A 24,603-nucleotide genomic window follows, 5' to 3' on the forward strand; every position below is an offset into this window, starting at 1 on the left:
GAGACGCTGTTCTGCGGGTCTGAAACGGATCCAAGCCCAGCTTAGTGGCCGAGAACCCCCTACACCATCGAGTTGTGTGAAAGCCGAGTCGACTGGCCCTACAGCTGGGGGTCCCGGAGTTCGAGTGCACTCCGTTGCTGAGATTCAGCGCCAGAGTACAAGCAGGAGGCAGGGAGAAAACCCTGTCCTATGAGAGAAAGTGGACGAAAGGGGCCAAATCCAGATTATCAATATGAGTGGTATGCCAGTCACTCCAAGTCTACAGATGTATTCTGATGGCCTGTTCCAGTAGATGGCACGGCGCAAAGAACCGGCGGCGTGTTACCAAGTTCCCGATGGAGGAAGAGAAGCGTATCGACTGCTGGGCCGTCGTTGGTCAGAGTTGACTAACACGAAAGGTCACCTGGAGACGGGATTTCGTTAGACGCAAAACAAGGTTTGATATGTCCTTTGCAAACTGAGATGACGAGTGAATAGTCGCCCCCAGAAGGCGATTTGATCTTATTTGAAGAGTCCAGGCAAAGGGAAAGCCATGTCTGCAGGAACCAATGATAGTATGGTTCGCGATGTTGAGGTTACCGTGATAGTTGATGTCTTCCTACAATGAGCCACGCATCCTCGGCTCTGAGTAATCCTGCGACGCGCCCACGAGGTTAGTCGCCGGCCGCCGCTGCGTCTGTAGACAACGTAAATATATCTGTGGCCCACCTTGCGCGCCTCAGAGCTCTTGTTTGTGTGCAAGTAAGTATAAGGAAGGGAGAGCCACGAATGATCGGAAAGTTGGACCAACAAACGGCACTAGTGAAAGAGCAGATTGGATTCTGCGAACGGTTACAGATCTCATTTTCGAGATAGGCGCCGGATGCGACAGTAGCAGAAAATAACGAAGATTCAGATGCGCGTACCGTTCACCGCGCCCCCAGGGGGTAGGCACTTCAAGTTAGTAGAAGCTAGAACCATTAGCACTCTGGTTCAGGCTTTCTGGCGCATCCGGCGGTTGGCTGGCCCTGATGATGGCGAGGCGGAAGCCGATGCCAAACACAAGCAAGCGCCCGTCGATTATTTGAATAACATGTGCAGTCTCTGGACGAAGCCCCCCGAGTGCTTGACGCAAGGTTCGCAGTTCGGAACTTCCTTGTGAGCAATGCAGTAGAGTGATATTATACATAGATACGCAAATCGTTCAATATATGTTAGTCGTTACAGACCTCTACAGTTTCGTTATTCCCAACGGCCCAGGGAAACCAAAACGCAAACCCTGCGGCATTCCCGGAGGCATCTGCATCGGCTGGGTCCTCATACCCGAGGGATCCTCCTCACCCAACACACCCGCTCCCCCTCCACTCGGAGGGGAAACAGATACACCAGCAGGTCTTCCCATAAACCCAGCGCCGACATTATTAGCAGGGGCACCAACGCCTACAGCACCCATCATCATTCCATGTACCTGCATCCGCAGCCCTTGGACGCTCGCTCGGACACCCATGATTTCCTCGCCGAGCCGTAGAACTTCACCGACGACTCCGCCACCCGTCATGTTCGCTCCTGCCCCGGCCCCTATTAGCGAGAGAGCCAGCTCGCTCTTGCGATTCACTTCTTCTAACGCAGAAGCTATCGTCTGCGAGGTCGATTGCATGCTCTGCAGGGTTTGCAGGAGCAGCGGAGTGTTAATCTGCAAGTTGGGCACGGAAGTCAGTGGGGTGGATTGCGAAGGTTGCGGTTGGCTCGCAGATTGCGGCGGGGGACCAGCGGGGGTTTGGACGGGAGCAGAAGCAGAAGGGAGAGAAGGAGCAGTAATATTGGAGGGGAGGAACGGTGGCAGATACATATTGGTGCTCCCGTGAAGGTTCAAAGTGAAGTTCCCGACGCTTGAGGCGTAGCCCACATTGAGTGGGGGGTGCGAGGGCGTTTCGAGACTTGGTGATATCGGCAGACTGTTGTGATGGGCATGGCCCGGTCGGTGTGGAATAGAGGGCTGGTCTGGTTGTTGTTGGTGGTGCGGCTGTTGGTGGACCTGGGGTGGGGGAACAGGGGCAGAAGGTCGAACACGGACTTCGTCTTCTGTGGGGAAGTATGATGCAAGGTCGTCCGCGTTGGCCGTGCTATTGGTGCGTGAATTCATGGGTGGTGGCCTATAGGATGCCTCCGGGGGGATAGAATCTGGTGATGACCGAGGAGGGGCAGTCGATGCAGATGGCAGTGGTGCGAATGGTTCGCTCACGCCGAAGGTCGCTGCTGTTGCTGGTCGGGGGTTGTTCTCGACAAATCGTATCCAAGGCTCCAAGATTATCTTAACGGCCTGTATTTCCTTCCTGATAAATTGCATAGCATTCTCGAGAGAATCTACTCGATGTCGGAGAAGGATATTCTGTTCAGTTAATTTGTTGAGGCGTGCAGTAGTTGGCGACTTGGGTGATTCTTTGGAGCCATCCCCGAGTGAAGTATCCGGTGTCGAGGACGGAGTATCGGGATTTGCATTTGAAGAGGTCGACGTTTCGGATCGTTCCTACAGGAGAGGTCAGGGATTCCGTTCAATGCTAGGGACGACGCACCAAGTACTTACCGAGTCAGAATCCTTTGGCTCATCATCTCTTGCGAAACTTGACCCTATGATCCGATCGTCACTGTGCTCTTTTTCCTTTCCCTTTGCCTTCCTTCTGAACTCTGCATCCTCCGAGAACATACACTTCTCCTTCAGGTGTGCAGGTAGGAGTTGTCGTTCGCCTTTGTAGTCGCAGCCGTCCTCTTTGTACACACATTCAACAATCAGCTCGTCCACCATCTATGAGAAAAAATAGGTGAGGGATCTGGATTCCTCGAGTAACTGAAGCAAGGCACTACTGACACTTCGGACAATGGGATTGGCAGGGCCCAACTCCTCCTTGGTCAGAGGGGAGCGATCGACAGGACATTGCGGTAGGTGGGAGAGTGCCCGATATATACATTCTCGACAAAATGTGTGTTGACAAGTCAGTGTCGTCGTCGGTTCGTTGAACGGTGCTCTATTGGAGGATAAGTCAAATGGGCCCACGGACCGAGCACAATTGAACATACCTGCATATACAACAGATCAGGTTGTTATTGGGAGTATCCACGTAGTTGTACAGGGACATTATGACAACGAGGGGTATCAGAGCCTCTTACAGCCCCATAAATAGCTGGGCCGAACGAAGTTGTTGTCCAAGCAATGGCGCCACGGGCGGTTGACTGTGAGTGTGTGATTGAACCGTTTCGAGCTGTTTGGTCACCGGATCTCTTTCGGATGCTGGCCACGAGCGTTCGTTCACGTTGCACAGCAAACTAGTGATTGAGAAGCCTCCTGAACGACGAGCCTCTGGTAAGGCGTTCAACCCGGTGGTCAATGGAATGAGTGTGAGGGGTAATAACTGCGGTCCGCAGTTTGATTGAGGCGCTGTCTTTGCTTGAGGACAACTAATCAGTTGGATATCGACTTTCGAGGACTCGCAAGTCAAAATCTGAGTATCACGAGCCCGGTAGAGGTGTCCAGCTGGTTTCAAACAGAAAAAGGACAAGGAAAGGGATGAAAGTGGAATTCCGCCTCCGACGTCCGTGCCGCCGCGCCCATCTTGCGCCTGATAAGATTAGATAACAGCGCTCAGCGCCAATCGGACTAGTTTACCCTTGGTTCACCAGCAATTCAAAATCTAAAGTTCGATGGTGGACATGGTTAAGCGGCCCCGGGGAACGTGGTCTGGGAAATAAGCGCAGATGTGAGTTGCATCGTCGAGTATACGTGTCCGCTACCAGGGTTCCCACGACTGTGGTAACTGGGATCAAGTCGCTTCGCCACGTCCAGTCTCTTCTCTTCCTCAAACCATAATGTTCGGTCGGTTCAGTCTCGCGTTCTTCTTCGTCACCCTTTGTGCGCTCTTCTGCGCCCAGGCTGCAGAGGCTGCAAAGGGCCCCAAAATCACCAACAAGGTCTTCTTCGATATCAAGCATGGTGACAAGGACCTTGGACGAAGTACGTTGGCTGGCTTCATAGGTGTTGAACTTTGCTGATTAAACTTTCAATAGTCACCATTGGTCTCTTCGGTGGAGTGAGTAGACACGCTGACAGCACGCTCTAACAAAGTCGCGTTCTAACGCAATTCCCTTCCAGACTGTTCCCAAGACCGTTGAGAACTTCCGCGCTCTTGCTGTTGGCAAGAAGAAGGATGGTACCGAACTCGACTTTGGCTACAAGGGCTCCAAGTTCCACCGTGTCATCAAGGATTTCATGATTCAGGGCGGTGACTTCAGTAAGTATTCATCCTACTTGCGAATAGGATCAAGCCTGACACTCTGTTAGCTCGTGGTGACGGAACTGGTGGAAAGGTGTGCTCATTCAGCTTCATGGCATCGAATTACTCTCTGACGTCGTTGCTCTAGTCCATCTACGGTGAGAAGTTCGCCGACGAAAACTTGTATGTGGAATCAACAGCGTCATGAACGACCGGTTGACTTAACGTTCCCAACAGCAAGCTCCGCCATACTGGTCCTGGTGTCCTCTCCATGGCCAACGCCGGCAAAGATACCAACGGTTCGTCCCCTCCCGTCGTGATCATGGATTGCAGTTGACTGACTCTTATTTCAGGATCCCAATTCGTCAGTCTACTCGTAACCTCTGAGGAAATACCACAGCTCACATGTGTGTTCTACAGTTCATCACCACTGTCAAGACCAGCTGGCTCGATGGCCGACATGTGAGTTATGCTCTCCTTCTGCAAGTATCCATTCCTGACGCTGTCATCAGGTCGTTTTCGGAAAGGTTCTCGATGGAATGGACGTCGTTCACGCAATCGGTAGGCATCACTCGGCCTACGTTGTTAACATCCCGTTAACCCTTCTCCAGAAAACGTTCCCAAGGGTGGAGGAGACCGACCTGCTGAGGACGTCGTCATTGCCGACTGTGGCGAGGTACGTGTCTTTCCAATGACATACTCCTTCCGATATACTCATTCCTCCCTTCCTTTTACAGCTCGAAATTGAGACTGTTGTTGACGAAGATGGCAAAGAGGTGCCTCTCCGAGCTGAGCTCTAAATATGCTCCGAGAACAGTATTAATTTTTAATACAATCAATATATCTCTTTGCTTTTTCACCTTTAGGGATCTACGAACGACGATAGCAAAAACGACGAAAAGGCAAAGGAAAATACCGGCCCAACTGGCACTGCAGCGGATAAAGCTGACCCACCTGCCCCCTTGACTGGCCCACCTGTCGGCGAGATCACCCAAAAGTCCTCCACCACCAACCCCATCCCCTCACTCCCCCAAACAGACTCTTTCTCCAACCTCGTCTACCTCCTGATGATCGGCGCGGTTGCCGGAGCGGTGTTTTGGTGGATTGGAGGATTCAGGTGGTTGAGGAGGTTCCTTCCTGGTGGTGACAGCAAGTATAAGAAGCTCGCCAGCGATGATGTCGAGAGGTACTAAGTGAGGTCTCATTGGGTGTCGCATAAGAAGCTAAATGCTACACAGATTGGACTGAGCTCTTGCGAATGGTGCCTCAATGGCAGCGAGTCTTTGGGGTCTGCTAAAATTTTTAATGTGCATCTGTGACCGAAACATATAGCATCAGGGACATTTATTAGCTTTTCACATACGATCGAATGCATTTATTTCATCGGCAATTGTAAACTGGTGGAGGGTATATCAGATGGGTCCGGGTATACTTCTACTAGCTCTCTCTAAGCCAGTCATGACCAACACTAAAAACCAAAGAGAAAACTGGCGATAAGAACCGCGAGGAAAGATACCCTAGAATAATACGAGACCGGATTGAGCGATTGCGCTTCTCCAATCCTGGTGTCGGGCCTAGATTCACGTTAGCGTGTCAACTCTGCAATGAGATGCATGCGCACTTACGGGAGACCGTTCTGGTCAGAGAAAGAAGTACAAGTATCGTTGCTATTGCCCTGTTGGTTCGTCAGATCGCGGTAGTACCTTCGCAGAAGGGCAGAAAGCTTACTGTGGGATCGGCAGGACAGCAACCACTGGATCCTAGTGCGTCCACACTTCCAAGCGCTTTCTTGTTCTTGCGGCCTTCCCATGACTGGAGACATGGAACGACGGAGTACGTGATATTCCAGACCCCAAAGTCTTTGTACCCGTACAACTCCTCGTCGTGAGGGAAGAAGTCATCAGGGATTGCTTTGGAGGGGTAGGCAAGGTCGAAGTTGAGCTGAGCACCGGCACTGATACAGGACCAATAAAGGTGCGTCAAAGTCTTTCTGGAGGCGCGGCCACAGAGGTACGCACGAATTAGTCCTCTTGGTCGTTCCCGAGCACCAACCCGACTCTGAGAGAGGACAGAGATCGACGATTTTGACAACTATGCTTTTGGTTTCTTCAGGGTAGAAGGGAGGGGTCGCGACTATGGGGTTGAGCAAGGTCAGCTTGAAGCATTTGCCGCATGCGGGACCTGGTTTGGTCTGTCAATTCGAATATTTCTGTTACTCAAAACAGGGATCGCGTACCGTAATTAGCGCTACTACCGTAGGCCATCTGGGAGAGTGCAGCTGTAGGGTAATGTGTAGTCTCGGGAGTGCATCCGCAGGATGCTACGTAGCCTCGAGGTAGGGTGTAGTGTGTCAAGGTCGCCAAACCGTCAGGTGGATAGTCTATCCATTGTGCCAGTGTGTTGCCGAAAAGACATACGAAGAGGGACGCCAGTCCATAGAAGCCAGAAGAAGGTCTAGTCATTTCATATTCAGAAACAGACAGACGGTAAGAAAGCCTGCTCGTCGTTGTGGTAATGGTGCGGGTCAAGGGAAATTCAGCGACCCATGGTGGGACTAATTAGGGTTCGCGGCCTTTTGATGCTGGGAATAAGAAACCTCAGAGATCATCGTTCACACCCGCTCCACCAGAGCACCAACCAGCCATCGTCGTCCAGGCAGCCTCTGGAAGCTCTGCAGAAGGTCGACATCGTCGTCAAGGGTAAAGAGCGCGTCAGGCTTGGCAAAAGGGCGGGCGTCGGCCCATCCCGCCTTTTCTGACTAAGCAGAAGCGCCAATTTGGCGCGCACTGACCGATCACAGCGAGCCCACAGCCCCGTCCGCATCATCAACCCTCGACGTCGTCGAATGTAACGTCCAGCAACGACCAATACCGACACCAACGACCGACACTCTTTGGCCATTACTGTCAACAGCGACAGGACTAACGCCTTTTGGACATCTTCCACGACGTACATGCGACGACGGTTCTTTCAACAACGACGACGAGCAGACCACGGCCGATAACTTTTATCAGCGTTGTTGAGGGACTGGACACACCTGAACAGCCCGCGCATTGAAGACTCTTTGAATACTATAGCGTCATGAAGCTCGCTTACCCCACGGGGAGCGACATTTTCGCCCTCCACAACTCCCTGCTTGCTGTGAAGATTGCACGACACTCGCCATGCGCGGTGTGCTCAAGCAGCTGTCAGGGAATGCACCCGCCCAAAGGTGTGCGAATCGTCATGGACGTCCAGGACGAGTCTTCTGGCGTGGACGACTACTCGCACCTATTCAACGAATCGGACGACGAAGACGACGGAATACCTGCCTCGGGTTACCTGGAGATCTGTGCATGCGGTCATGATTGTAAATCACACCACGCGGATGAGGATGAGCTTGGAAAGAGGGAGTTCAAGCGGAGAGCTGCTCTTGCCATCCGTATGGATGAATTGCTCAAGGTATGTCCGCTCTGACCTTGTTATTGTCCTTTTTTCTAATGCAATCGGCCTAGGTATAGCATTCTATCTGTGGTCGGAGACCGCCACTAATCTATGAAACAGGACTCTGGACGATTGCTGGACTTTGAATATACCGATGATGACATTAACAACCTCCGGAAGCAAATGGTCATACCCTACAAACGGGAGTCTATTTCGCCAGGCAAGCGCCTCCCCATTGACCCAGTCTCAACAGCTCACATCACATACGCAGAACGTCGGCAGAGCGTTCCACTTTCGTCCCCTGCATCATCATCCCTCAGCGAACTCGATCCTTCATCTGCACTGTCAGGTAGGAAACGGCGAGCCTCAACATCATCTCTAAGTGAAGCAGTAGACGACCCCGACCCAGAGGAGAACGAAGACGATGACTCCGATGAAGAGGAAGACAAACCACTAGCATCACGGTTACTGGGAGCAAACGCTCCCGGAAGATCTGTACTGGGGAAAGCAAAGCGTACCACACCTTCCAAGCGAAGTAGGAGCGGCAAGGCTGGCGGAAAGAAGGCTAAGAGGGTGCATACCATTGCTAGCGACGATGATGACGACGAGGACGACGATAAGCCACATGGGCAAGTAAATGGCGTCAACGGACACAAGAAGGTCAAGGAGGAGAAAGCTGAGGCTGCGGTCCTAGCAGATGCAACGGCCGCACGACCCGTTGTACCAGTAAGTCTGGATGTTGTCCTGTATTGGCCATCACTCACCTAAAGAAAGACAGGACAAAGGGCTGAGAAAATATCATCCGTGGAACTCCGTCGAGGCGTCATCCAGGTCGTCCCGGTGAAACAGGACGGTGAACCTCGCTCGTTGATCATTCTGACCGGGTTGAAGACGCTCTTCCAAAAACAACTACCAGTAATGCCGCGAGAATACATCTCTCGGTTAGTATACGATGACAACTCGCGGTCACTCGCTATCATCAAGCGAGGCTACAAAGTAGTGGGAGGGATCTGTTTTCGACCGTTTCCTCATCGAGGATTCGCGGAAATCGTGTTTTTTGCAACCAACTCAGCGGATCAAGAAAAGGTATATCCAACCTTCCTCATCCTTTCTCGTATTCTGACCCATACTCCTAGGGATACGGAGGCATGTTGATGGATTACTTCAAAGCCCACATCCGAAAAGAATACCCCGACATGAACCATTTCCTCACCTATGCCGACAACTACGCCGTCGGCTACTTCGAGAAACAAGGTTTTACCAAAGAAATCACCCTTGACAAATCCGTTTGGGCGGGTTATATCAAGGACTACGAGGGTGGTACGATCATGCAATGCACGATGATACCCAAGGTGGACTACTTGGAGAAGAAGCGAATATTTAACGAGCAGCATGATGCTATTTTGGAGAAGATCAGGCAGATGTCGAGAGCGCACATTGTGTACCCTGGGTTGCCGCAGTTTCAGCCTGGTCAGCCTGAGGGTGTCACCGTGGATCCGAGAGATGTACCGGGACTGAGAGAATCGGGGTGGACACCGGAGATGGATAAAGAGTACGTTCCTTTTTGTTGCCTTTCGCCCCGCGGAGCGTTGACAAAAACGGACTTTTTCAACAGGCTACGGAATCTCAAGAGCCCAGATCACCATCTTATGGAGAAGACACTGGCCACGTTACGAGCCGACAGCCATGCCTGGCCTTTCCAAACCCCGGTTACAATCGAAGCAGTCCCGGATTACTTCGACGTTATCAAGCATCCAATGGGTAAGCATGACACACCTCTCACGTTCTCATCATGCTTACCGCCGACATAGATTTCGAAACCATCGAAAACAAACTCCACGCAAATCACTACAAGAACGTGGAACAATTTGTCGACGACTGCTTATTGATCTTCGACAACTGCAGATTGTACAACCCCGAGACATCAAGTTATCACAGGAAGGCCAACAAGATGGAGCAATTACTCAAGCGTCTGCTACCTGGGTATGTGCGGGATCGGTAGTCCTCGTATGCAGAGGTTTCCTTTCTCCTGTCTCTGCGTTCTTTGTCCGGACGCATATGTTGTTTAGCTGTAATTACCCCGGGTTCACCTACTTACCTTCTACGTTCCGAGCTGTCGCTTATTTATTTATTCGTTCATGTATGTACATTAGCACCCCTATTGCCTTACCAGCCAGCCTTACTCTGCTTAGTGTTACCATCACAATACTGTAAGAGGCACCGTAGTAATGACACTTTAACGCACGATTTGATTCCTTCCTGTCAGTGTACATCTTGGTATAATATTTACAAGGACAAGACGGGTCTGTGTTCAATTTAATCATCCGAGGGCCATCCCCTTTCATTTCTTGTCGCGTTGGCCATAAGCTGTGGTCTCGTAGCGACCTGCACAAGACGGATTAGTTGGCGAGTAAAGTCACAATAACAAAATAACACACCAAGACCGACGATGATGTTCTGGGGGTCTTGCGCCTTCCCATTGAGATAGTTCTCCAAAATCTGCTTCGCGCCATTCGCATACCTGGCCTGCGCATCCAAAGTCGTACCTGAGTAGTGAGGAACCATGCCGTTTCCTCCTCCAAGCGGGTTCTTGGCGGTACGCCAGACGTGATCCTTGGGAGCTGGCTGGACGTCCCACACATCGCCTGCGTAGCCGGAGAGTTGTCCGGATTTGAGGGCTTCAGCAACGGCATCCTTGTCACAGATGGCACCGCGAGCAGTGTTGACGAGCCAAGCACCCTTCTTGAAGTGTTTGAGGAGGTCCGCGTTGACGAGGCCACGAGTTCCTTCGTGCAAGGGGCAGTTGACAGTGATCACGTCGCATTGGGAGACGAAGTCCTGGATTCCGAGGTTAACTCCCTTTCCACACAAGAGAACTAGGGCACACCTTGAGATCCTCGACACGGCGGGTCTTGACGGCCTCAGCGGCAGCTGGTAGACCATTGAGCAATGAAAACCAGGTGGGTAGCAAAAGACACCAACCAGGAGGAAGAGGAGCATAGTCATAGTACAAAAGCTCCTTGCAGTCGAAGGGTAAGAGTCGCTGAAGGACACGATATCCAATTCGGCCAGCACCAATGGTTCCAACGACCTTGCCTTCCAGGTCGAAAGCGTTTCGTGCAATACGAGCTACTTCCCAATCACCACGCTCAATCATCTAACTAAGTTTTAGTCCCTTTCCTAGGGGCATTCAGTTAGGGAGGACACTTACCTCGTGAGCAGGAACAAAGTTGCGGACGAGCAAGAGGATACTCATAACGACATGCTCGGCGACAGATACTACATTGGAGCCAGAGACCTATCAGCCGCCATCCGTCAATCAGCACCTCCAAGCTAAACAGGATCTATAGGGTTGTCCTCACCTCCAATACTTGAATACGATGGTCGACAGCGGCGTTCAAGTCGATGTGATCGGAACCAACTCCAGCAGTGATGCACAACTTCAGGTTTTTAGCCTATAACCAAGCGAGGATCAGTACCCTGTTCGAAAAGCAAAAAGCCCAGGAAAAGGACCGTCGAACCACCCCAAGAAGGCGGTCCGACTCGTTGAGCTGAGAACATCGGTGAAACCGAAGGAATTCGAACTTCTCTCACCTTCTCAATGAGTTCCCGGGTCAGGTACCTTTAGATGTGCGGGATAAAATAAGACCAATTGAGCAATGCAACACATGTCAGGGGGAGAAGAAGGGATAGATTAGATAGGCGTTGACGCCGCAGCCGCGGAGAAAGGTAAAGTGGGGTGAACCAGATACATACCCAGGATGGAACGGGGTGGTAATCAATACTTCAGCCTAAATGGAATTAAATGGCGGCATTAATGACCATGAAGTACATGGCGTAAAAGGGTACAGCGACTCACGTCGACGATGTGCTTTTGAAAGTCGCTATCGGGGCCTTCCTTGCTGCTGGATACCTGGATAATCGCTCGCTGTGTGCTAGCAGGGTGGACCGCTGTGATGGGCGACGTACTGCAGAGGAATACATTAGTTTCTCATCCAGCCCAAAGCAATGCTGGACTTACCGACAAGCTCATGCCCAAGGGATTCGAGCCAATCCTTGATGCCCAACTGGAAAAGCATGGATTAGAACAACGGGGACGCGGGCGTGGGGGTTGTCACCTTGTTCTCGGTAGTACCGAGGAGACGAGGCTCTTCTTCAGCAGCTTTGCCACCGTCGTAGAGAATAGCGAGGACCTATGACGGAAGGTGTTCCCTAAGTCGAGAGCGATGACCCCCATCGCTAACGAAAGAGTTACATACCTTCATGTTGCGAGACGCGGGAAGCGATAGGAGAATGGAGGAGGGGAGTATTGAAGTCACCAGAGCTTAAACCCTAACTGTTAAATAAGCCTTCGGGAGTTAGGTCCCTGATGAACCCGCAGGCAGGAAGGCCCAACCATTACCCGGGCTTTTGCAACTCTGGCCTATTTACTCCGGCCTGATTTGGGGGATGAAAGTCTCAGATCCACGAGCCACAACGGACAAGGAATGAAGGGGAACCACCTGAGCAGTCAAGCCGTTACAGAGCATCAGATGACAGTCCATGGAATAGAGAAGTTCCATCGACGCGCCAATGAGAACATGGGCAACCTTTCTGTGGGCTCGGAAATCCACCAATGGCTACGGCAACAGGCCTTCTGACATCTCGTAGCTCCTCCCTCCCGACAACTTCCTCTCCACTTCATCACGTGGAATGTCCTTGGGGGTCTTCCCTGGGTCCGGTATGCTCCTTAGGATGAAGTTAAAGAGTGGTTTATGTCATTTCCGGACGAAGATGTCGTTCATCATTGCGAAATGGAGTCATCCGCCCGTGATGTCAACGGTCGGCAATGTGCTGTGCTAGACGAATATAGTTTAGTTTGCCATGGAAAATAAGTCGGGACAATGAACATGTACCTGCCTGACATTGCCAGTGGTGTTGACTCAAGTGCGAGCGCAGGTTCCCCTAAATGTCACTGTTACCAAGAACAAACCCTAACGAGAAAAGAAGTAGAGAGAAGCTTTGAAGGAGTTTGATATGCGGGAGAATGACAAAGGCACTCGTCCCTACAAGAAGTTGGGAAGGCGAGAAAAGATGCATGCAGTGTCCGTAGCTTTAAATATGCGAAGTCCGTGCAGCAGAGGCTCATTACAATAGGTGTATCTGCAAGAAAGATTTAGCAATTTGTCACACAGAACGAGGTGAACCTATAGAACTCACAATACATCTAAAACAGATTACGCGGACTGGCCGCTCACTCCTTCATGCCCGGGGAATTCTCTCTCGCAGACAAACTTTCACTGCTGGAAGGAGGATGAGAGTACAGGTAATCAGGATCTGCTTGAGGCTCTCCTTCCCCTATCTTTTTGATAACCTCCCATTCCACGCGGACGAACACCCAGAGCCAGCGGCGAGTAATTTCTGCTACCTCCATCCAGAAGACAGTCATAGATCCATCCCTGGTGGTGCTAGGGTGCGCTGCTAGTCGGACAGTCCATGCCATCCGTAGCATTAGGTTAACGACGATGAAGAGGGGATAGACGAAGGCAGGGAAAAGAAGGATCTGTCGTAAGCCATACCGCGATCGGCCGCGAGTAGGACTGGACTCGCTGATACGGGGTGATCGATCCCGCTCTGTATCTGAAGCAGGGCTTGTCTCTCGGCTGATTAAAGGGGTACTGGAGTGAAGACGAGGAAGGATGAGTCTTTTAGGCGGTTGTCGTTCCTGAGGCACAGACGGTTCTGGCTTTAGCAGCTCCAGACCCCAGTCATTCGTGACGTCCCACCAAAAGGAATAGAACGAGTTGACGAAAACCGCAAGAAGCCTAGAGAGCATGCTAGTCAGTCTAGGAATAGGTGTATATCCTGTATATCCACGCACCATAACCGGAACAGGCGATGTTCGCCGTGCCAGGGATCGCTGAGGACTGTATCTCCGCGCTTCTGTACCAGGTCTGCCACTACAAGGCTTTGAGCAGCGGACAGATAGATGACGGGAAATGCCGTGGCGTATTTAATCGCGTTGAAAAGCGGTCGTGTGCTCTCATTTGAGGAGAGGTTATACTCTATCACACATTGGCGGAAACGCGCGAGATACGGGAAGCTGATCAAGAGTGTAAGCACAGAAGATTGAACGGAGTCAGCGAAAAGCACGCACCTCATTAGAGTTGGTAGAATCCATCGGGCTAGTCCAACTTGAGGAGGGGGATTTAGAATGGTATTTCCGGGTATTATCATGCATAGCGAGAGCCATACATCGCCAATAACTTTAGAGAACGAGGTACCGATGTCGGCGAGAATGACGTCTGAGAATTGGATTGGGGTATTCATTGACGAGAGGAAACATCTTCGAATAGCTCTGTGATGGTCAGTCAGCGAGGGGATTTCAGAAATAGTGGTCGTGTGACCCACTGAATGAACTTGGCCCGCTCTTCCCTGAAAAAGATGTTGTAGGGCGTGAGGAGGATGAAGACCATGATCAACGCGGTCAGGGCGGGGATGTATCCGTAGGCATCCACTAGAGATGGGTTGTCTCCTGTTGATGCACGAAAGAGAGTCCAAGAGACTAGACATATTCCAGAATATGTCAGTATTAGTCGATACAATGATTGATAAAATGTCGGGGTCGCCATAAAGGTATTCGACCTTGCGGAGCCATTGCTCTGGCCAATGAGCGACGGTCTCCGATGGTTTGTGAGTGGTAATCGTGGTTGGTATCCTTCGGTCCTGAGCTCTAAAGCCCCCACGACGTCGACGTCCAGTTTGTAGAGTCCATGAAGGTTGGTGGCCCAGCCGAGAAGCCCAACACCGATGAGGAAGAAGACGCGATATGGCAGTGGGAAGACGACGCTGGCGGGATCGTAGTGGACGTCGTTGGCGACCATTTCTGCTCGTACGACCGCAAAAGCGCTCTGGGCGGGGCTCTAGAAAGCATCAAGAGAATATAAACCAGAAGAACCCAAATCCAAGCGGCCAAACTGGACCCTCGCAGCGCCCCACCGTGGCGCCAAATAATGATCACATGACCAATATTCATTACCGCCGGCCAAGCCCTCCCTCGTTTGACCCCACCGACCACCATGGCAGACAAGGCAGGCAGCGCCTATGGCGCCCAGCGAGCCTCCGACACAGATTTCAGGAAGAAGTGGGACAAGGAAGAGTTTGCAGAACGAGCCAAGCGGAAAGATGACGAGGAACGCGAACGAATGAAGGAGAACGAGGAACGGTTAAAGCAAGGTACAGTGGCCTATTCCCCTTCCCTAGGTTTCGATCCTCTGACTGATGTTCCAGGTAAAAGACCACGCAAGGGGACGAAGAAGGATTTACCAAAACCTACCGAGCTGATGAAGGCTCGAGAAGCACCTCTGGAACTTGACAAGAACTTGGGGAAGACCATGGTCGTGCAGAACCCAGGTGGACGGGGACCAGGGCAGCCCGGCTTCTATTGCGAGACTTGTAATAGAACATACAAAGACACCGTTGCATACCTGGATCACATTAACAGTAGAGCTCGTACGTCTTCCTTCCTCCGCGGCGATGGTCTCGAGCTGACGCACCTCTGTAGACCTTCGCGCCATTGGCCAGTCGACAAAGATAGAACGTTCGACACTAGCCCAGGTTCAAGCCCGCATAGCTTACCTCCGCGAAAAGACTAAAGCCGCATCCTCTGCCAAAGACTTCGACTTTGACAAGCGACTCGCTGAAATCCGAGCCAAGGAACGGGCTGCTCGCGAGCAAAAGAAAGCAGAGAAGAAGGCCGAGAAGGAACAGAAGCGAATGGAAATGATAGCAGAACCAACTGGCGAGGACGCCGAGATGGCTGCTATGATGGGCTTTTCTGGGTTTGGAACGAGCAAAAAGTAGTTCCTCCCCAACCAGATCGCATCCGGACTTGCGACACTAGTACACACACGCCTTGATAAGCCCCCAACTCGACACCAAGCCTAATCGCCGTGGACACAATCAGGACGGCTCAAACAGCCTTCGACACCTAGGCTATTGAAGGCCCGCCCTCGGCCTGCAAGAGGCTTCTTGCGCCTCTTCGTTTCTGCCGACACTCTCCCGCCCCTCCCCTGGACACTGTCTTGACTTTTAAGTCGCAGCAAGGCCCGAGTGCCCATCTATGTATTCGACTATCGCTTGTATTGTAGCCATTGCGGCCATTAATCGAATGGGAGAGAATCGCACACCGCTTTGCAATGCGATCTTAACGTTGAAGAGCAACGCGGAGAAACGAGGAATGACATGGCGGTGGAAGGGGAAAGGAGGTTCCAGGAACCTTAGATCTAGCATTCCGAACTTCACCTTTTATAACTCTGAGAGCAACACTAATTCGAGGTTCCCAAGATCTATTAAACATATCGCCTAAATTTACACTTCGTATTCATTACATTCCATTCCTTATCTTCCTTTGTCCACGCCCCACTTCAAGGCTTCGAAAGGGTCAACACAAACTTGACATCCGCAATCTCCTGCTCCTCCTCCGCGATAACCTCCTTGGCCGGATTCTTCTCCTTGACATCTCTAGGAAGACCATGAACAGTCTTCAAAATGGCTTCCTTGTTCTCCTCAATGGCAGCCAAGATGTCGGCCCCGTCGTCATCCTTGAACTGGTAGAAGTAATCCACCTCGTCAACAGCCTGCAGCCCTGCCTTCTTCCTCAACTTTTGGATGCGGTTGGTCAACTCCCGGGAGAGCCATTCACTCTGGAGGTCCTTGTGGATCTGGATGTCCAACCTCACAACGACATCGTTATCCGTCTGCGTCGCGAACTGAGTTTCAAGGCCAGCAGGCAATTCGAGGAAACGTTGCACTTGGAGGTCGCCTTCGACCAACTCGATACCGTCGACGGAAATCTTGCCGGTTTCGACATAGGATTTGACAGCGTCGCTTGAGACATTGGGGAGGGCATTGCGGACCCGGCCGAGGTCTTTGCGCAGCTTCTTGCCCAACACACCCCAGTCGGCAACAGCCTTGTAGCGGACACCCGATGAGGATTCGTCAGAGGTGAAGACGACATCGCGGACGTTGAGTTCGGATTTGATGTAGCGTTCGAGGGATTGGATGTCGGCGATGTAGACGGGGTCAGGGTGGAAGACGAGCAACTCCTTCAGAGGGACCTGCAAGCATACTCGTCAGCCAACAGGGGCAAAAGTAGAAAGGGGGATGCCCGCACCTTCAGGGAAATGTTATTCCTCTCACGGATATTCCTAGTCAACTCGATGACCGCCTGCATGCGCTTGACCTGGCGTTCGATGGTCTCGTCAAAGTACTCCTCCTTGACGGTGGGGAAGAGCAGGAAGTGCACAGAGCGAACATCTCCTGCTTTAGGATCTTTAGGGATGTACTGCTTGAGTGTTTGATAGAGGTTCTCCGTGAGGAAAGGAGTGTAGGAGGACTAACGACCCAATCAGCACATTTCCCAGTGCGAAGTTGGTGCCCGACTCACCATAGTTCGGCAAAGGGTGAAGAGGGTCTCAAACAAGGTATTGAGAGCAGCATAGGTATCTTCCTTTCCATCCTCTCCCTTCAACCGCTTACGGTTGAATCGGATATACCAATTCGTCAACTCATCAATGAGCTCAAGCAATCGGGGGATGATGGTGTAAAGTCGGTACGCCGCCATCTCCTGGGTAACCAACTTGATGAGGGATTGACATCTAGCCAGAACCCAGCGGTCCATGACGTTGTTGGGGAGGGGTGCATGGGCATTGTAGACGAAATCTTCCTTGAATGCTTTCTTGTAAAGCGCAGCGTGGCCGAGGAAGAACCTGAAGGAGTTGAGCCACGGGAGAAGCACACGGGAAATGACATCCCGGACACCTTCCTCGCGGAAGCGCAAGTTGTCGCCGCGAACGATTGGCGAGTTGACCAAGAACATTCTATGGGGATGATAAGACCATCATTCCTGAGTCTCGGCGGGAATGCCTTACCGGGTAGCATCAGCACCATATTTGTCGATGATCAGATTGGGATCAGGGTAGTTCTTCAAGCTCTTGCTCATCTTCTTGCCGTCACTACAAGGAATGTATGAGTGGAAAGGAGAAACACCATGGCAGAAGGACTAACGCAGCGAGGACCAATCCGGTGACGATCAAATTCTTCCAAGGAGCTCGTCCGAAGAGGTGGGTGGACAAAACCAACAGAGTGTAGAACCAACCACGGGTCTGGTCAATACCCTCGGAGACGAAATCGGCAGGGAATGTCTTCTCGAAGAGCTCTTTGTTTTCGAATGGGTAGTGGAGTTGGGCATATGGCATACTATCGATAGCAAGGTTATTCGTATCACTTCCCTGATAATCTCAGCGCGTGCTTACCTTCCCGACTCGAACCAGCAGTCGAATACCTCTTCGACACGCCTCAAAACACCCTTGCCCTTTTGAGAGGGAATAGTGATGTGGTCGATCTTGTCTCTGTGAAGGTCAGTGATGCCCTTGACTCCAGACAGTCTTTCCAGCTCTTCAACGGAGCCGACGCAGACGATCTGGCAAAGTTCGTCAGTCATTGAACTCATGACATTTGTTGCGTTGGCTTCACCTCTTCAAAGTCGTCGCTGACCCAGAGAGGGATGGGAGTTCCCCAGTACCGATTTCGGGAAACATTCCAGTCGCGAGCGTTCGCCAGCCAGTTGCCGAAGCGGTGTTCGCCGACGAAGGATGGAACCCTGTGATCGTAATGAGAACCTGACTCGAGGAGATGGGAAAAGCCCCCTACCATCGCGTTTCTTCGTTGTTTGCTACCAATTGTTCGACAATAGGAGAAACCTTGACAAACCACACTGGGATGGCACGGTAGATGAGGGGAGTACCCGACCTTGAAACATACGTGAGACTCTTGGCAGAAAAGGCTGGGTGAAGTATCTCACCTCCAGCAGAAGGGGTAACTATGCTTAAGAGTAGACTGAACGATGAGTCGACCCTTGGCCTTCAATGCCTTCTGGATGGGGCTGTCTGCGGCCTTGACATGGAGACCCTCAAAGTCGCGCACTTCCTTTGTAAAGTGACCCTTGTCGTCAATGGGGCAGGGAGGCATCTCGTCGGGGCGCAACACCTCGTGAGCAATAGCAACACGGTGATCGTCTTCACCGAAGGCTGGGGCTTGGTGGACGATACCTGTACCATCGGCGTCGGTGACATAGGTATCAACAAGGACCCGGAAGGCCTTGTCCTCGAACTAGCCAACCAAGGTGAGTGATGAAACGGGTCATCGATTTCGGTTTGGTTTCCGTACCTGCTCAGTGAAGTAATCGAACAAGGGAACGTATCTCCAGTCCTTCATGTCCGCACCCTGGAACTGTGCCAACTTCTTGTATTTGGCCTTCTTAGGGTCCTTGTAGAGTGTGCGGAGGAGGTTCTCGTGGATGATGAAATTCTGATCACGCTCAGCGTCGTGAATTTTGATGTAAGTGTAATCGGGGTGAACGCAAAGACCCAAATTGGAGGGCAAAGTCCAAGGTGTGGTGGTCCATGCCAAGAGGGAGGTTGAAGGGTCATCAACCAAAGGGAAGGCGACGGTAACTGCAAGGACATCAAGGATGGAATCCAAGTCATGTTAAAACCATACGTACTCGCAGGATCGCTGACATCTTTATATGCCTGTCCAGCTTCGAAGTTGGAGAGAGGGGTGGTGCATCCAGTCGAGTAGGGCATCACTCGAAGACCACGATATACCATGCCCTTCTTGTGCAACTCGGAGAATGCCCACCACACGGATTCCATGAACGAGAGGTTAAGTGTCTTGTAGTCGTTGTCGAAGTCGATCCATCGGCCCATCCGCTCTACGGTGCGGCGCCATTCACTCGAATATCGCATGACGATGCTTCTACATTCGGCGTTGTATTTGTCAATTCCCATCTTCATAACATCTTCTTTTCCGGTAATGCCCAATCGTTTATCGATCTCGTGCTCGACAGGGAGACCATGAGTATCCCATCCAAAGCGTCGGGTAACGTGGTAGCCGCTGACATGGGCGTGTCTAGTGACGATATCCTATTGTTCCTAGCTGCTCAGAACACGATTGTGTTCGAGAAAACAAGGGGCGCACCTTGATAGTTCCAGCGAGCAAATGGCCGTAATGAGGAAGACCGGTGGCAAATGGTGGTCCGTCGTAAAAAGAGTACTCTGGTCGACCCTCAGACAGCTTAAGACTGGTCTGAAACGCGTCTATGTCTCTCCAGAACTGGAGGACCTTTTCCTCTTCTTTTGGAAAATCGAACTGGGCGCCAACTAGTCGTGCTAGGGTCAGAAACAGTCACATTCATGGTTCAGAGAATACTCACTGTCATGTGCAGGGAACGCCATGGTTGACGACGGCACTTGGGCAAAAGAGCGGCTGCCCACAGGGTTTTGAACAGAGTCAGATACACTGGCTCAGGGAGAAAAGCAATAGTAACTTGTTATCGTATCAAATGAGTCAAGCCATCATTATCGAGCGGAAATCGTCCCCGCCGGTCTTCGGATCAAAAGACGGCATCGGCCCGCCGGGCTCGCTGCTCCGAAGGGCGCTTGCGGGGTACCTTGCAGTCCTCCTCGTTCCCGGAACGAAAGCCAGCCAATACATAAGTGAGATATTCTTATGCTATGGAATTATTAGATCCATTCCCCTCTTTGTATGGCGTGATGCAAACAATCGCAATGGCGAACGCCAACCAGCTCAAAACTGCATTCGCGTTCGCTCACTTCCACACATCTTTTCCCAAGGAAAGATGCAGCTTTGTCTAAGACTTGCCCCGAGAGACAGTAAAAAATTGTGCTCGACACTTCTTCAAGGTGGCGCTCGAGCTTTCTCCAGGAAGTGCTAAAATTTGTCACTGCTCAGGAGATGCCTTGGCATTATGACAGGAGATATGGATCCAGCAAGTCAATTACCGCCATTCTTCTGCGCGTCCCTGGAAGTCGATGTCAGTAAAGTGGCGAAAGCCCAGATTGTGCTTCTGATCACCTTCTACTATTTTGTACTCTGAGAAACAACCAATCAACAGCCGCCCTTACACCAGTCCTACACGCATCCGCATTTCCGTCAATAAGCATTTAAGCTTTAGAGCAAGGGAACATACCCTTCCAAAGCGGAAACGCCCATAACATCCAAACTCGCCAATCGCTCACGCCGCGCTGCTACAGCATGCTCAGTCTCGCCAAAACGATCCCTTCGCGCACTCTCCAATTTCCTTTGATGCCAATCTTCATAGTCATTTCGGATCTCTTCTACTGAGAGGCTAAGGGGGGAATCTTGTTTGTTGGCCAGCAGGAGTAGCGGAACACCTAGGATTTGAGGTGCGGAGAGAACAGAGTCTACATAGATTCGATAAGCATGGAAAGACGAGAGACTAAACGGAAAGAACACACCGAACACTTCCCAACCTTCTCCCAATCGTTCGCGGTCCTCGGCGTCGATGACATAGACCACAGCATGACAGTCGTCGTAATACTTTGGCCAGATATTGCGGATACCGCGTTGTCCTCCTAGATCCCAGAATTGTAGGATAGTCGAAGGGAGAGTAATCTTTCCAGCTAAGGCCACTTGATGAGCGAGCAGCCTCCAGAAACCAGGTATAGTCCCGTACTGTTCTGCCCGACCGTTGGACCAATCTTATCCGGCGTCAGTCCCGGGGTTTCATTATACAGCGTCTTTATCTTCTCCAGCAGTGTCTAGCCGCTTTCCATTAGACTGATCCAGTCCTGGTGTAAGAGTTGAAGAGGGCAAGTATACCGTCTTTCCAGCCCCATCCAGTCCGATGATAATCACACTAAACTCTTCCTTCCTAACTATGTCAGTCTTTCGTCCTCGAACGACACAGCGCTTCACACACCTCGTCAAGTATTCGTGGAAGCCTTTCAATAGATGGTACATGAGAGGAGCAAACAGTGCCGGGACACTGACGTCGCGACCAGATCGCCGAGAGCAAACAGAGCCCAACAACAGCGGCGGAGGAGGCAATCACGAACGCAGTGAGGTTGGACTGTAGCGTCATTCCGGACTACACCACGACATGGGTCTATACTCCTACTACACTTATGGCCTCCCTTCTTTTCTAATAACAGTTATCGCTTTATACTTACTGTTCACTGGTACGCTTGCCAGTCTGTGCACTGTGAACAATTACCAGGTAACTGACGAAGCACCACACCAGGTTCGGGTGAAGCCTTCAACGTCGGACGATTCCTCGAAGAAATCAGTCCCTATGCTTGGGGTGCGACGGGGATTGGTCTTTGCATTGGACTGAGTGTTGCTGGTGCTGCATGGTGCGTCCCCATTGCTGTCTCGAATTGCGCACTCCCTAATTACCGCGCCCTCGAATTTCCAGGGGGATTTTCTTGACAGGTTCTTCCATCCTCGGTGGAGGTGTACGCACACCACGAATTACCACAAAAAACTTGATTAGGTTCGCAAGCAATTCAGCTTCAGGAGAGAGGAATGAACAGCAGTTTGACTCTAATATTACAGTATCATTTTCTGTGAGGTCGTTGCTATCTACGGAGTGGTCAGTCATTGGCGTCAACGTTTCTGAGCGAACAAAGTAACCAACCGACCACCGCAGATCATTGGAATCGTCTACTCCGCGAAGCTCACCAACGTCGCCGAGGACGTACTCTACACCCGTGAAAACTACTACACAGGTGTGTGGAATGTTCCATTTCCAACTCGTTTGGCAATACTCAACTGCCAATCTCGACAGGATTTGCCCTCTTCTGGGGTGGTTTGACAGTCGGTGCTTGCAACCTTCTGTGCGGTGTCTGCGTCGGTGTCACAGGTTCGACCGCAGCGTTGGGTGACGCAGCAGACCCCGATTTGTTCGTCAAGATTCTTGTTGTGGAGGTCTTCGGAAGTATCCTTGGCCTGTTCGGTCTCATTGGTACGTTCACCATCTTCGCTTTGTAATAAATGACATTACTCATGGAATTTTCCCTTGTCAGTTGGCCTAATCATGGTAGGATCGGCGGGAGACTTCCAGGCAGCTGCAGGTATCGCGGCGACTTCTGCCAGGGCAATGGTTTCCCCATACGTTGCTTAACTTATTGGCGCCGTACATACCGATACCAAATGGACTGTACTTTCGACCGACAGACATTCCTTACCACCATCCGTCTGTGTCCAATTCTCGAGCCACGAGAAGTCCGTTTGCACCGACTCGAATTCCAGGCCAACAGGGTATCAAATTGTCCCAATATACAAATGCAAACGACCATTCAACAATTCAGACAAATTACACGATCAAGGATTGACATCTTCCCAGCTTCAATTACTTCTTCTGATCCTCAAAGGGATTCTCTGCGTATTCCAGATCGTCGTCGCTGTCATCCGCCCGCTTCTGTTGCTGTCCAGATGGCGGATCGCGGATGAGCGACACTGGACGCTTTGGAAGCAATCCAAGTTTCCCTGAGCCAAAAGACATGTCAGTTAATCAAGGCACAAAGACTATTCTCAGTTACGTACCTCCGTCAAGGGGCACTGCAGCAGGATTGGGTGGAGGAACAGTCGAAGCGCTGGGTGTCGCAGTCTGGGTGACTGGGGGTGAGGCAGCCCGAGCTGCGGCGGGAGGCGGGGAAGCCGCTTTCGACGGGGTTAGCTTGCCTCTTCGTCTGGGGAGATATGGTATAAGAATAATCACCTGAAGGTGTCGCGTCGTATCCTTGCACTGCGGGCGCAGGTGTCCCTTGTGGTGGTGTCGCTTGGGACGATGAGAGGGTGATCGGAGAATTAGGATCGTAATAGGAAGCTGCCTGCTGTTGCCCATGAGCACCACTTCCATGGTACTGCGCGTACGGAGTTTGCTGGGGATAGCCTTGTTGAGGATGTCCGTGAGGATCGTATCCTCCAACCCACTGTGTCGATGGACCAGAATCCGACCTTCACCACCAATCTGTTAGTCCAATTGCTTCAAACGAGGTATAAGAAAGGAACAAGGAACGTCCAACCTACCCTCCACGTTCGAATTCCTGGATCTTGGCTTTCACCTTGGTAAAGATATTGCCAAAAGTCTTCTTTCCGGCTGGACAAAAAGCAAACGCGATTAGGTTCTGGACCTTCGAGATAACGCATAAACAGATTGTACCTTCCGCAACCTTTGTGAACTGCTCCTGGAGTTCAGCCATGGTATCCTTATCTCCCGAAGTAGCACCCGCACTATGAGGAGCAACAGCAGGAGATCCGACCTGAGGTTGGCCATACCGAGAATTTCGGCGTTGTGGTCCCAAACCCGGGGCAGCATTCGGACTCCACTGAAGCTGCTGCTGCTCCTCCAGCATCAACCGCCTGGCCAACTGCTCGTCCAGCTCCGTCTGGGACTAAGAAAGAAGGTGGTAGAATCACCACACGGTAATCAGTACACCCAACGATCCTCACTCCGAATCAGACGTAACATTAATATTCACCATTGCAGCCTGGGGTGGCGGAGCCTCGCTCTTGTAATTGGGGTCGCTCATGCCCAGGAGAATCTCGATTGCAGCAGCTTGATTGCCATTTGCGCTTTCGAGGACGGATTGCCTGGTGTAAGAAGAGTCGAGGAGGTGAGGCGTTGCGTCCCTGTGAAGCGCTCAGGCTGGACGTACAAGATGATATCATCATAATCAGGGAACATGGCCTTCAATTCAGCAATGGCTGGATCGGTCGTTACATTCTCCGTAGTATCAGGCGACGGCTGGGAGGTGGGTCTTGTCACAGTGTTCACCGACGGTGGAGGAGAGGCGTGTTCCCGCGGTTCCTCGACGACCTCGTTATCAAGGAACGGATTGGGCGATGATCTGGACGCCTCCGGTGGTGAATTTGTTGGCGTTGTTGTTGCCACTTCAGGCGGGCTCTGGACGGGTGATGAGGCAGCTGGTTTCGCAGGTTCAGACATGGCGATGGTCAAGGAAATTATGAAGGCAGCATCAACGGTGGAATATTATAAAGAGATCATGCGCAGTTGGGTGCGGTTGCACCGCATCGCTGCGGCGTTACTATAACTATGTCGCCAAGA

The 24,603-nt window shown here is 51.5% G+C and overlaps 11 protein-coding genes across 11 annotated transcripts; 4 read left to right on the plus strand and 7 right to left on the minus strand.

Moving 5' to 3' along the window:
• Positions 1-1,210: 1,210 nt before the first annotated feature.
• On the minus strand, positions 1,211-2,782 carry CC1G_03222 (hypothetical protein; the record flags this gene model as incomplete). The annotated part of the gene is made up of 2 exons (XM_001830633.1): positions 1,211-2,506; positions 2,564-2,782. 2 exons carry the CDS (start codon positions 2,780-2,782, stop codon positions 1,211-1,213), a joined length of 1,515 nt encoding a protein of 504 aa, XP_001830685.1.
• A 1,058-nt stretch (positions 2,783-3,840) lies between these two features.
• CC1G_03223 (peptidylprolyl isomerase B) lies at positions 3,841-5,437 on the plus strand (the record flags this gene model as incomplete). The annotated part of the gene is made up of 12 exons (XM_001830634.2): positions 3,841-3,985; positions 4,039-4,061; positions 4,124-4,262; positions 4,313-4,338; positions 4,393-4,427; positions 4,482-4,543; positions 4,598-4,608; positions 4,665-4,706; positions 4,757-4,805; positions 4,856-4,920; positions 4,982-5,020; positions 5,111-5,437. The coding sequence occupies 12 exons, from the start codon at positions 3,841-3,843 to the stop codon at positions 5,435-5,437; spliced, it is 963 nt and encodes a 320-aa protein (XP_001830686.2).
• Positions 5,438-5,712: 275 nt separating this feature from the next.
• On the minus strand, positions 5,713-6,706 carry CC1G_03224 (hypothetical protein; the record flags this gene model as incomplete). Its single annotated transcript, XM_001830635.1, has 5 exons — positions 5,713-5,818; positions 5,870-5,919; positions 5,973-6,198; positions 6,263-6,425; positions 6,481-6,706. 5 exons carry the CDS (start codon positions 6,704-6,706, stop codon positions 5,713-5,715), a joined length of 771 nt encoding a protein of 256 aa, XP_001830687.1.
• Positions 6,707-7,325: 619 nt separating this feature from the next.
• Positions 7,326-9,478, plus strand: CC1G_03225 (histone acetyltransferase NGF-1; the record flags this gene model as incomplete). Its single annotated transcript, XM_001830636.2, has 5 exons — positions 7,326-7,685; positions 7,788-8,393; positions 8,442-8,753; positions 8,804-9,219; positions 9,283-9,478. 5 exons carry the CDS (start codon positions 7,326-7,328, stop codon positions 9,476-9,478), a joined length of 1,890 nt encoding a protein of 629 aa, XP_001830688.2.
• A 457-nt stretch (positions 9,479-9,935) lies between these two features.
• Positions 9,936-11,932, minus strand: CC1G_03226 (formate dehydrogenase; the record flags this gene model as incomplete). The annotated part of the gene is made up of 12 exons (XM_001830637.2): positions 9,936-10,052; positions 10,106-10,505; positions 10,555-10,598; positions 10,650-10,824; positions 10,879-10,965; positions 11,030-11,122; positions 11,262-11,289; positions 11,424-11,458; positions 11,527-11,618; positions 11,689-11,734; positions 11,786-11,860; positions 11,927-11,932. 12 exons carry the CDS (start codon positions 11,930-11,932, stop codon positions 10,009-10,011), a joined length of 1,125 nt encoding a protein of 374 aa, XP_001830689.2. The 3' UTR covers positions 9,936-10,008.
• Positions 11,933-12,900: 968 nt separating this feature from the next.
• Positions 12,901-14,530, minus strand: CC1G_03227 (hypothetical protein; the record flags this gene model as incomplete). The annotated part of the gene is made up of 4 exons (XM_001830638.2): positions 12,901-13,471; positions 13,528-13,749; positions 13,804-14,004; positions 14,058-14,530. The coding sequence occupies 4 exons, from the start codon at positions 14,528-14,530 to the stop codon at positions 12,901-12,903; spliced, it is 1,467 nt and encodes a 488-aa protein (XP_001830690.2).
• A 195-nt stretch (positions 14,531-14,725) lies between these two features.
• On the plus strand, positions 14,726-15,509 carry CC1G_03228 (hypothetical protein; the record flags this gene model as incomplete). Its single annotated transcript, XM_001830639.2, has 2 exons — positions 14,726-15,158; positions 15,211-15,509. 2 exons carry the CDS (start codon positions 14,726-14,728, stop codon positions 15,507-15,509), a joined length of 732 nt encoding a protein of 243 aa, XP_001830691.2.
• A 563-nt stretch (positions 15,510-16,072) lies between these two features.
• On the minus strand, positions 16,073-19,945 carry CC1G_03229 (isoleucine-tRNA ligase; the record flags this gene model as incomplete). Its single annotated transcript, XM_001830640.2, has 13 exons — positions 16,073-16,765; positions 16,822-17,043; positions 17,095-17,527; positions 17,579-17,662; positions 17,715-17,906; positions 17,963-18,129; positions 18,183-18,309; positions 18,360-18,458; positions 18,511-18,818; positions 18,876-19,162; positions 19,213-19,633; positions 19,689-19,870; positions 19,924-19,945. The coding sequence occupies 13 exons, from the start codon at positions 19,943-19,945 to the stop codon at positions 16,073-16,075; spliced, it is 3,237 nt and encodes a 1,078-aa protein (XP_001830692.2).
• A 559-nt stretch (positions 19,946-20,504) lies between these two features.
• Positions 20,505-21,615, minus strand: CC1G_03230 (ADP-ribosylation factor-like protein 3; the record flags this gene model as incomplete). The annotated part of the gene is made up of 6 exons (XM_001830641.2): positions 20,505-20,532; positions 20,701-20,935; positions 20,990-21,154; positions 21,208-21,292; positions 21,354-21,475; positions 21,525-21,615. The coding sequence occupies 6 exons, from the start codon at positions 21,613-21,615 to the stop codon at positions 20,505-20,507; spliced, it is 726 nt and encodes a 241-aa protein (XP_001830693.2).
• Positions 21,616-21,627: 12 nt separating this feature from the next.
• Positions 21,628-22,697, plus strand: CC1G_03231 (vacuolar ATP synthase proteolipid subunit). Its single transcript, XM_001830642.2, has 7 exons — positions 21,628-21,712; positions 21,775-21,886; positions 21,949-22,026; positions 22,089-22,125; positions 22,183-22,261; positions 22,321-22,497; positions 22,559-22,697. Exons 1-7 carry the CDS (start codon positions 21,634-21,636, stop codon positions 22,654-22,656), a joined length of 660 nt encoding a protein of 219 aa, XP_001830694.2. The 5' UTR covers positions 21,628-21,633; the 3' UTR covers positions 22,657-22,697.
• Positions 22,698-22,884: 187 nt separating this feature from the next.
• CC1G_03232 (hypothetical protein) lies at positions 22,885-24,483 on the minus strand (the record flags this gene model as incomplete). Its single annotated transcript, XM_001830643.2, has 8 exons — positions 22,885-23,021; positions 23,079-23,195; positions 23,254-23,416; positions 23,469-23,505; positions 23,565-23,634; positions 23,698-23,929; positions 24,017-24,128; positions 24,194-24,483. 8 exons carry the CDS (start codon positions 24,481-24,483, stop codon positions 22,885-22,887), a joined length of 1,158 nt encoding a protein of 385 aa, XP_001830695.2.
• Between the last annotated feature and the right edge of the window lie 120 nt (positions 24,484-24,603).

Source organism: Coprinopsis cinerea, assembly GCF_000182895.1.
Source record: "Coprinopsis cinerea okayama7#130 chromosome 3 map unlocalized cont3.3, whole genome shotgun sequence".
NCBI classification, from domain to species: domain Eukaryota; kingdom Fungi; phylum Basidiomycota; class Agaricomycetes; order Agaricales; family Psathyrellaceae; genus Coprinopsis; species Coprinopsis cinerea.

What these genes read in the sequence shown, in the direction of transcription:
- CC1G_03231 (XM_001830642.2), top strand. Translation starts at nt 21,634, where the DNA reads ATGGGTCTATACTCCTACTACACTTATGGCCTCCCTTCTTTTCTAATA. An exon ending in AGTGTTGCTGGTGCTGCATG is followed by an intron (nt 21,887 to 21,948) that starts GTGCGTCCCCAT and finishes TCGAATTTCCAG; the next exon opens with GGGGATTTTCTTGACAGGTT. An exon ending in CCGTGAAAACTACTACACAG is followed by an intron (nt 22,262 to 22,320) that starts GTGTGTGGAATG and finishes CAATCTCGACAG; the next exon opens with GATTTGCCCTCTTCTGGGGT.